Consider the following 10,229-nt stretch of genomic DNA (forward strand, 5'->3'; position numbering starts at 1 on the left):
GTGAAAATGAAGTAAAACTTTTATTAGGAATCTAAACTGCAATTAGTGTTTCCTTGCTGGCTTACGAAATTTAAAGCGATGCTACTTTTCCAACCCAGTGTTGTCCTTCAATATCAAAGCATGAACTCCAGTACTGTGCAACTAGGTCAATTAGGTGGTTTTTACACACACACACCCCCCACCCCCACCCCCCCGCCATCATTCAGAGCCATGTTTGCCTCTTTGCCTGTAAGTAGAGGTAGCTGTGTAGCTATGGTAAGCCCATTTGGAGAGAATTTGAGAGCCTCATGAATAACAACTTTTTTTGATTTTGTGGCAAAGCCTCTTTACTTTTTGCTGTGTGGCATACGTGCTTTGGCAAGAGTGCTCATAAACTGGAGGAACTGATCTTGAATTCTCTAGCTTGCATGCAGCATTTCTAATTCTAGTTGTCTGCCTCAACTAAGCAGAATCACAGAAGGCTTTGGGTTGGAAGGGACCTCTAAAGGTCATCTAGTCCAACCCCCCTGCTGTGGGCAGGGACATCTTCAACTACATCAGGTTGCTCAGAGCCCTGTCCAACCTGACCTTGAATGTTTCCAGGGATGGGGCATCTACAGTCTCTCTGGGCAACCTGCGCCAGTGTCTCACCACCCTCATCATAAAAAAATTATTCCATATATATAGTGTGAATCTCCCCTCTTTTACTTTAAAACCATTAAAAAGTCTGTCCCCATCTTTCTTAGAAGCCCTCTTTAAGTATTTAAAGGCCGCAAGGTCTTCCCGAAGCCACCTCCTCTCCAGGCTGAACAACCCTAACTCTCCCAGCATTCCCTCATAGGAGAGGTGTTCCATCCCCCTGATCATTTTCGTGGCCCTCTTCTGGAGCCGCTCCAACAGGTCCGTGTCTTTCCTGTGCTGAGGAGCCCAGAGCTGGACACAGTACTCCAGATGGGGTCTCACCAGAGCAGAGTAGAGAGGGAGAATCACCTCCCTCGACCTGCTGGCCCCACTGCTTGTGATGCAGCCAGGATACAGTTGGCTTTCTGGGCTGCGAGCGCACATTGCTGGCTCGTGTCCCGCTTTTCCTCCACCAGTACCCCCCAGTCCTTCTCGGCCCCCCAGCCTGTATGGGTACCAGGGCTTGCCCCAGCCCAGGTGCAGGACCTTGCACTTGGCCTTGTTAAACCTCATGAGGTTCACACAGGCCCACTTCTCAAGCTTGTCCAGGTCCCTCTGGATGGTATCCCATCCCTCAGGTGTGTCAGCTGCACCACTTCGCTGTATAGTAAAGCTGTTCTTTCACATACTTGGTTCTGTAATGTCCTTACGATATCTACAGAATTTTTACTTGCAAAGGACTTGTATATTTATATAACTACCTGTAACACAACTACTGCTTTTTTTTTTTTAAGGCCTGCTTATGCAAATGTTTTAATCTGAACTCCTTACCAATTATTTCTCTCTCTGCAGTAACCCACGTACAAATTATACCTTCCAGTTCTCCAGCTCTCTGGTCTCCTATTTGTATCGTTCTTTCTCCTAGGTGCGCTTTCCTTACATGCTATGCTTTTGTCACCTAGGTCCTGCTTTCCAAAGCCCATGGTATTCACTCCTCCACTGATAGTCTGTGGGCAGGCATAGCTCTTCTCCTGATGAGATCTAGTAGCTCTAAAGCTATTGGGTTTGGAACCTACAGATGGCTCTGTTTCTTCCTTCTATCATCATCCACATACTAAAGGCTAAGAAGCTGTACAGTGTCTAGTAAATAATATAAGCAGCTGTATAGTGTCTAGTAAATGTGATGTATAACTTTCTGGCCAAAATTAAGGTAAAGAAATGACAGCACTGCCTGTTTGTGACAGGAATTTTTATTGTACTTGTTTGTTAATTGAGAAAGTGGAACATATTAGCTCAATTCAACATGATCAGCATCTTGCTCCTGCTTAGGATAAGCTAGCAAATCCAGTGTTCCCAATACTAATTTAATGTTTTTATTTTTCTTAAACTAACACCTCAAAACAGAATAAATGCGTATTCTTCCTTTCATGTTTTAGTAGCCCAACTAGTTTGCTTTATTATTTAATCAGTGTCATCAAATGTATCCCCCAAAGGAGTGAGGCTCTGGGAATTCAGCCATGAGGAAAAAAAATGCACAAAACCAACAAAACTTTTTTTGATAATTTAACAGTCTAATAAAACAAGACCTATCAATATATTAAGAAATAAATCCAGTTACAAATGCATGTATATAGAAGGAACTTCTGTGGATGTCAGAACAGAAAATGATAAGCTATTTACAAGATACACAGCAGGATGGTATAGTAGCCAAGACCCACCATTCAGAAGCCAAATGTGTTCTCTCCACTGTAGGCAACATACAAGAAGCCATCCTCATCCTTTTCCTTCTCATAAAGTTGTCCCATAGTTAAGCTTGAAGGGGAAAAAAAGAGAAATGGTTTGCTCGGATCATGACAGTTGCAAATGGTAACAGTTAGAACCTCACATAAACAAGGATTAATAACAGCTAAAACCTGCTAATTAAAATACAAAAATGAGGATATATGAAAAGCAGTTGACTCCTGAGTAGCAAAATGACCTGGGCTCTCTGCAGAGTGTCTAGGTTTTTGTTACTTCTTCACAAATGCATTTGTCAGAATGCTTCCTTATTTTATTGGAAATGAGTCACTGAATGTATTTCAGGTTCCGAATCATCCATTATTGATGCCGTGACTAATCCCAGGATCAATAGCCTGATAGCACCTTCCTGCATGGAAGCACCTTTAATGCTGCATTAAAGTCTTGCTTCTTGTGTGAGCAACCTCATTTTCTCCTTCCACCTGGTGTAGTCACGAATGTTCAGCTGGTCTCAAGTCCATCAAACTTGGGCTTTTTGGACTGTTTCTTTGAGGTCCAGGTTGTTTTGGGGAGTAAAAGCTTTGTTTTCTATATTGTTAAAAAGTGATGACTTAAAATAGTGCTAGTATCAAAATGCGTGGGCAATAAATTACAAGTTAGCCAGAAACCAGGGCTTTTTTAGTGGATAAGGTTTTGAATGTTTGCTCAAATTAAAATTTTCTTAAACTGAATAGGCATGTAGCCCTTCACAGTCTAAGCAGCTGTGGTCTTTAGGGCAGTGTCTGTATTTTGAAAACAAAAAGAAACCCAAGCAATTACTTGGCCAGTACAACTGCTCCAACCATCTGTCTACAGATGAAGCAGGTGGTTGATATCAGTCAGCTGCACAAATGACGCCTCCTCAGCTCACCTTTGTCTGACTTCCCAAGACTGAGAAAAGGCTAGTAAACTGAAAGATGCAGACTGAATGTGAGTGATAGGGAAAACGATCATGGCTTTTTACCCAAGAGAGGAGCTGGGAAGAGTTGCAGGCAGTATTTGAAATGGAAGGGAATTGGTGAGTAGTAGATAAACTTCTGGATGAGGAGAGAAGGATGTCAAGTTAACGGTCTATGTAATAAACTCAGCCTACAAGAGGAGCAGAGCCATTAACAGATTAAATTTTTGTTTATCTGTTAACAAGTTACTATTTTTGCATTAATATTGAAGGTTCAAGGCCCTATCTTTCCAGCAGAGATGTGACATCTCATCATGAACATGTGAGATGAGACAATGTGCCCTTTTTTTTCTCTCCTGTTCCTAGCAGTTCTACAGCACTGTTAAGAAGATGACATATAGGCATTCCTAATACTCTTAGAAGAAAGCAAGCAGAAAAAGATGGTTCTCACAGGTCCCTATTGTGTATCACAAAGTAAATAAAAATATTCCTGACTGAGTCTGCACAGGTTACCTGGAAGGACTGTTACTGTTACACAATATTATTCTTATTAATCCCTACCTGTATCTAAGCCACGTAACATCATGACGTACTATTTCCTCAAATACTATTGAAGTATAGAAAGCAGTTGTAGTAGCTGCTTCTGCTATACATTATTCTGTATGTAGCAGACAACAATGAAACTTATTCCTATATAAAAGCAATGTGAAAAACCTTTCTATAGTAATTTTGCATTTTGTGTTTATAGAAGAAAATAAGTAATTTTTAAAACAAGTAACAGTAACTAGTCTGTAATGTCATAATTTCTTTGTGAGCTGACAAGTTAATGTTTTTTCAGAATAATTTATGGTGTTTGCTTTTGAGTATTTAACATGCAACTTTTTTTGTTACATTGAGAATGATTGTTTTTTTGGCATTGATGATGTAAATGTTCTTGCACTCAACCACAGATGATATAATAAGTCCAGAGCTCACCCTCTTGCCATGGAAGTAAATCATAATATATTTTTCAGTCACCTTTCCCTTCTGCTTAGCTCAAGATGTTTATCAAACTTCTGAGAAAAAAACCTCTCATGGTGAGATTAAGATGTAACCAAACACCTCCTAAAATCACCAAATAACCCTTAAAGAGGGGAGTTATGGTCCTTCTGATACGCACAGGCTTGCTGAAATGGTTGTGAATAGCCTCTCACCTGGATTGTGGGACAGTCTTGTCTACAAAGAGGAATATTGCTTTCTCAGATGGCAGCTGAATCCTCTTCCTGATGATCCACATGAACTGGGCCACGGTGATGTCAGATGGAACTAAGTACTTCCTCTTGTCAATATCAACAATCTGAGATCCTGAGACCTTCTCCACTATGACCTGTAAAGCGCAGGTGTGAAGGTCAGGCTTTTCGGGATTGTTATGAACAGACAGCTTTGGTAAATTGTTTGCTGGTACAGGCTTACAACAGTGAGCAGAGGGGAGGAACAAAAAGTTTTCTTGACTGCAACCAAATGAGAGTTAGGACTGGCTCAGCGCTGTAAAACCTGATTTTACAACTGCACTGAAACCTACATTCATACACACAATGGCTCAAAACTTCTATGCCTGCGGTTGACAGACATGAGGTAGAAAGATGCAATATGCCTATAAGAAACCTGTGACAGGAAAGTATATGCATCTTTTAACTTTCTGTACACCGATGATAGGAAGTTACTGTCATGTGGACCCCGAGTTGAACATGAGCCAGCAGTGTGCCCTGGCAGCAAAGGCGGCTAATGGTACCCTGGATTGCATTAGGGAAAGCGTTGCCAGCAGGTCCAGGGAGGTGATCCTTCGCCTCTGCTGGCACTGGTGAGGCCACACCTGGAGTGCTGTGTCCAGTTCTGGGCTCCTCAGTACAAGAGAGACGTGGACGTATGGGAGAGAGTCCAACAAAGGGCCTCGAAGATGTTTAAGGGATTGGAGCATCTCTCATATGAGGAAAGGCTGGGAGAGCTGGGACTGTTCAGCCTGGAGAAGAGAAGGCTCAGGGGGATCTTACCAATGTGTATAAATACCTGAAGGGAGGGTGCAAAGAAGATGGAGCCAGGCTGTTTTCAGTGGTGCCCAGTGACAGGACCAGAGGCAGCGGGCACAAATGGAAACACAGGGGGTTCCCTCTGAACATCAGGAAACACTTTTTCACTGTGTGGGTGACAGAGCACTGGCAGAGGTTGCCCAGGGAGGTTGTGGAGTCTCCCACCTTGGTGATACTCAAAAGCCATCTGGGCGCGGTCCTGGGCAGCTGGCTGTAGGTGGCCCTGCTTGAGCAGGGAGGGGTTGGACCAGATGACCTCTGGAGGTCCCTTCCCACCTCAACCATTCTGTGATTCTGTGATTTATTCATACCAGGACAGTAACGTCCTATTGTGTTTAAATATGGCCAATTTTCAAAGTGTTCTGAAGTTCCCCATGTGCACCATCCAAAAATAGTGTACTCTCCAAAAGCTTGGGGGGCAGGGGCAAGAAAGGAATTGGCATCTACTGAGACATTTGAAGCACAGGCAGCTTGAAAACTTCAGGTTTAGGAGTGGCTTGTCTCCACTACTTCCCTTAAACTAACTGGTGATTGAAGGAAGGAGTCCAGGCCTTCTGTCTTCTCACTTACTCCAGTTGATAATAACAAATTGAGGAATCCATTTAACCATATTCCTTCCTTGCCCCATTCAGCTGTAGTGAAGTAATGAGAAATTCAACTAGACTACAGAGCTGGTACCTGAGCAACAGCAGGTGATCTGAGGAAGTCCATTCCCTTTGTACAGATGCTGCTTATTTTGTTTTTGTCACTATCACAACATAAAAAGAAAGTAGAATAGAACAGAATAATTCAGTTGGAAGGGACCTACAATGATCATATAGTTCAACTGCCTGACCAACTCAGGGCTGACCAAAAATTAAAGCATGCTATTAAGGACATTGACCAAATGCCTCTTAAACACTGACAGGCTTGGGGCATCAACCACCTCTCTAGGAAGCCTGTTGCAGGGTTTGACCACCCTCTCAGTAAAGAAATGCTTCCTCATGTCCAGTCTAAACCTCCCTGGTGCAGCTTTGAACCCTTCCCAGGCATCCTGTCCCTGGATCCCAGGGAGAAGAGATCAGCACCTCCCTCTCCACGTCCCCTCCTCAGGAAGCTGTAGGGAGCGATGAGGTTGCCCCCCAGTCTCCTTTTCTCCAAACAAGACAACCCCAGAGTCCTCAGCTGCTCCTCATAGGACGTGCAAGTGTGACCATCATTGCTTGAAATCTTTTGTTACACAGAATTCTAGTTTGCAACAAGCATGCCCTATCCGCTTTTAAATTGTCATATGACTAAATAAAATCCCACAATACAGAGAAATACAGGTTTGATACACACACCACCTCCACCCTTCCAACTTAACTGTCGTCTTTAAACAATGTCCCAAGTTGCTCCTAACAGACAGAACCAACTGCCTTGATATGGCGTATAACAAAAGAAAAAAAAAATTAGAAATAATACTTCCCCCCCCCCGTGAAGTCTTTTGTATTCATCTGTGCAGCATACTGTACCATTACACAACACATAAGAGTATGTCAGAAACTGTCATGCTAAGTAGAGGCACATGCATTCTTTAGGTAACTCAGTGCAGAGTTGAAAAAGCCATGTTATATCTGAATACAGTCAAAACTCTGATAGAGTTGCAGTGTGAACTGTGGTATAATGCAAGGTTCTAGTTGGCCACAGACCACATATTCCTTTTTTTACAGTGCTTTGCAGTACTGCTTTTGATTTGACATCCATACTCTCTGCATTTCTATAATTAATCCAGCAATGATGACTGACTTCCCACAGCTAGCCACCAAGCATTTCAGCCAGGCTCAACAATGCCTCAAGGAAGAGAAATGGAAGCATGGCTGCAGTATGCTCTAGCATACCAGTTGGCCTGCCAAGGATGCCAGCTGAGCACTCCACCAAATCACCAGAAAGGTGCTGTGATGTGATCTTGTCTGCGTGCCTCTGCTGTACCAGACTTATACTGCCAGATAATCCAGCAATGTATGCATCTGATGTTAAAAACTATATGATTACAGCTTCAGTTGATTGGATGAAGTTACAGGATGACAGTGAAGCCATACTAATAAAGTGTGGGTTTTAGCTATATATGAATGAGAGCTAGATGGGATATGTAGACTGTAAGGAAAAAAATATCGGATAAATAAAAAATATAATCATTATTTTTTGCTGCTAGGCCACCATAAGAACTTGGCTATTCTCTGCCTACACCAGGAGTGTTTGGTAAAAGAAAGCGGGTAGGAACCCGAGCAGAGATACCTAGATAAGATGATGTTTGCAGCATCAACAGGCTTTTGTTTGCAACTTTGAAAAAAGACTGCCTATGTTAATTACTATTTTAGGATGTCTGTAGACTCAGGTCTGCAATAACACACCGATTTTATCACTGGGAACCAGAATTTTTTTTTAACGTGTTATTCTGAATATAGCTGCACTCTAAGGCATATTGTTTGTTCCACCGTGTTATTGTTGTCAAGGTACAACTCACTGATGCTATTCTTTGCTTTGTATTATGCTGAACTGACATTAGAGTATCTTACTTCACATGTTAGGAAATTAGAAATTGACTACAGGAAGGAAAGGTGGCAAGATGGCCACAAACAAAACCAAACAAAAAGCAACAGGTACAGGAGGAAGAGAACTAAGTATTACTTGTGGAAAGGACCTGACGCTCATTGCTCCACACAGGCTAGTTCTTGAAGGAAAAAATGCAGCACGTGGGGAAATAAGGCTTACAAGAGGTCCCAGTGTCTCCGTTCCTTAGCTCTGCATTCCCCATTGCTACAGCATACAGGTAATACTCAAGTAAATTTACAAAATATGCTGTCTTATGATCTGGAGAGGGTTCTCCTTGTAATTTCTTCAGCTGTGCCTACAGAAGCAGAAGGAGGGCATAGTAGCTGCCCCTTGCAATTTAGTATGAGGCAACTGTAAAGAGGACCAAGAACAGCCTGAAAGGAATACTGAAGCCTTAACAAGTGATACTTTTTTTTTTTTTTAAATTACAATAACACACTAGACATTTTAGCTTCATAATGCAGAAACTGTCATAACTGGAAGTCAAGGCTGTTGGTGAACTGCTTCTAGTAAAACTTATAGATACCTTTAACCCTTAGACCACTTGATTCCCCAGGCAAATTTAAAATTGCAGTGCTTAGCAAGCATAATTTATTTCACCTCCCATTTTCTTCCTAAAAGGTCTAGCCTAGGACAGAGGCAGGCTGTTGGTATATTATCTTAATGGGTTTGAACCACTGAAACATCTCTAAATCCAGGTAGATAGATACAGCAGCTGAGAATTGAAGTCACTTTGACCTATGTCCCTCTGGATGCAGGCTATAACCTGGAAAGCAGGAAACATACATTAAGTCTGAAAAACACTTTTGACTATTAAATGCCAAAAATGTATTTGATACCAATTATTTCGTGAAAGGTACATGGCTCAATCTGAATCATCAGGCAGAAAACATATCAGCCCAGACAAAGCATCACACTGCAATTTGAGATTTAATTCCTGTATCCATCCACACTTTGCTGTCCATTCCTGATACGGCATCACGTAATTCTGACTCACACTACGAGTTTCAATGTCTCTTTTTCCCCTAGGGTTATGAAAGGTATTCTTGAAGTGGACAAATGGGTATCTGTGGAGACATATGGTCGTTAGCATGCTACAGTCTATATAGGAGGGGGTAGTTAGCCAGGCAGAGAATGGCAAGGATCAGATCAGCTTGCCAGACTGCAACTGGAGAAGATGCTGTGACTAGGTGCAACTCAGGAGCAGAGAGAGTCAGTGGGATTAGAGGTTCTTCTCTGGGCTGCACTGTCCAATGGGTAAGTTAAGTTCTTTACCAAGAGGTCAGACGGGAGTGGCACTAACTAGCATGTGGTCAGATGGGATGTGGGAAATTTTACGCACAAGCAGGTTAAGTTGAGAATGCAGACATGTTGCTAGCTGTTACATAAGGATGTGAAGTGTGGTCTGAAACTGACTGAAACATGATAAAAGGGATTGCGGAGTGAAAAAGAGAGGTCATTTGCTATTTAGCAGGTAGGTAGGTATTAATGCAGAAAGGAGGGGTCACCACTTGCACTGGCTCTTGAAACAACAGGGTTTGCATGGGGAGATTCACCATGGTAAGAGCAGTTATAGACATGGAATACATGAGGGAAAATCACCTTCCTCATATAGCCAGGATGAAAGATTGTCAAGGTTTAAAGAATTCATGATCTTTCTTGGGATCAGGCACAGAATGAATCCTCAAGGCACTGAAGGTATATGCTGGGATATAATTGCCATTAGAAGAAACCAGGACACTGATAAGCCATAAACATGCCTGGAAAGTGTTTAGAAAGTCAAACACTGTTGCTTACTTGTCAATAGGCACTGGGGCAGAGGAGGGAATGTTGGATTAGTTAGATGTGTTTGGGGTCTCTTTAAAACATGTAAGGACACAAAAGGGAAGATGAATTTACTTAGTAGGATCTGATCAAAGAAGAGAGAGCAGGATGGAAACAGCTTATCCACCTTTGCCTCTAAGTACTCAGATGAAGCTGGCTTGGTTACTCACCGGGACACGGTCAGGGTATTTGGCTCGGATTTTTGCCGACTCGACACATCTGTGCTCTGTGAACAAAACTCGTAATTAGTCATTGCGTAGTAATAGCATCGCCAGTGTCCTCGGCAGAGAGGGCAGTGTCCGCAGGGACGGGAGCCCGCGGGGGTCGCGACCGTCCTGCCCATGCCGAGGGGGTCTCCAGCTGTTCAGGGAGGCCGTCCCCGGGCACCGCGCCGCGCTTCGACGAGGGCCGCAGGCGGCTGTCCGCCCAGAGACAAGACGACCGGCTCCGGGAGCCGACCAGGGCACACGGACCCGGGAGGCCCCGGAGCA

General features: G+C 43.0%; 1 protein-coding gene across 1 annotated transcript; it reads right to left on the reverse strand.

Annotated features, from left to right (window-relative positions):
• Positions 1-1,836: 1,836 nt before the first annotated feature.
• On the reverse strand, positions 1,837-10,081 carry GABARAPL2 (GABA(A) receptor-associated protein-like 2). Its single transcript, XM_009323517.1, has 4 exons — positions 10,048-10,081; positions 9,909-9,964; positions 4,468-4,640; positions 1,837-2,412 (listed from the first exon to the last, which is right to left on the reverse strand). Exons 1-4 carry the CDS (start codon positions 10,079-10,081, stop codon positions 2,322-2,324), a joined length of 354 nt encoding a protein of 117 aa, XP_009321792.1. The 3' UTR covers positions 1,837-2,321.
• Between the last annotated feature and the right edge of the window lie 148 nt (positions 10,082-10,229).

The sequence above is a fragment of the Pygoscelis adeliae genome, unplaced genomic scaffold, assembly GCF_000699105.1.
Source record: "Pygoscelis adeliae isolate BGI_AS28 unplaced genomic scaffold, ASM69910v1 Scaffold205, whole genome shotgun sequence".
Taxonomy (NCBI): domain Eukaryota; kingdom Metazoa; phylum Chordata; class Aves; order Sphenisciformes; family Spheniscidae; genus Pygoscelis; species Pygoscelis adeliae.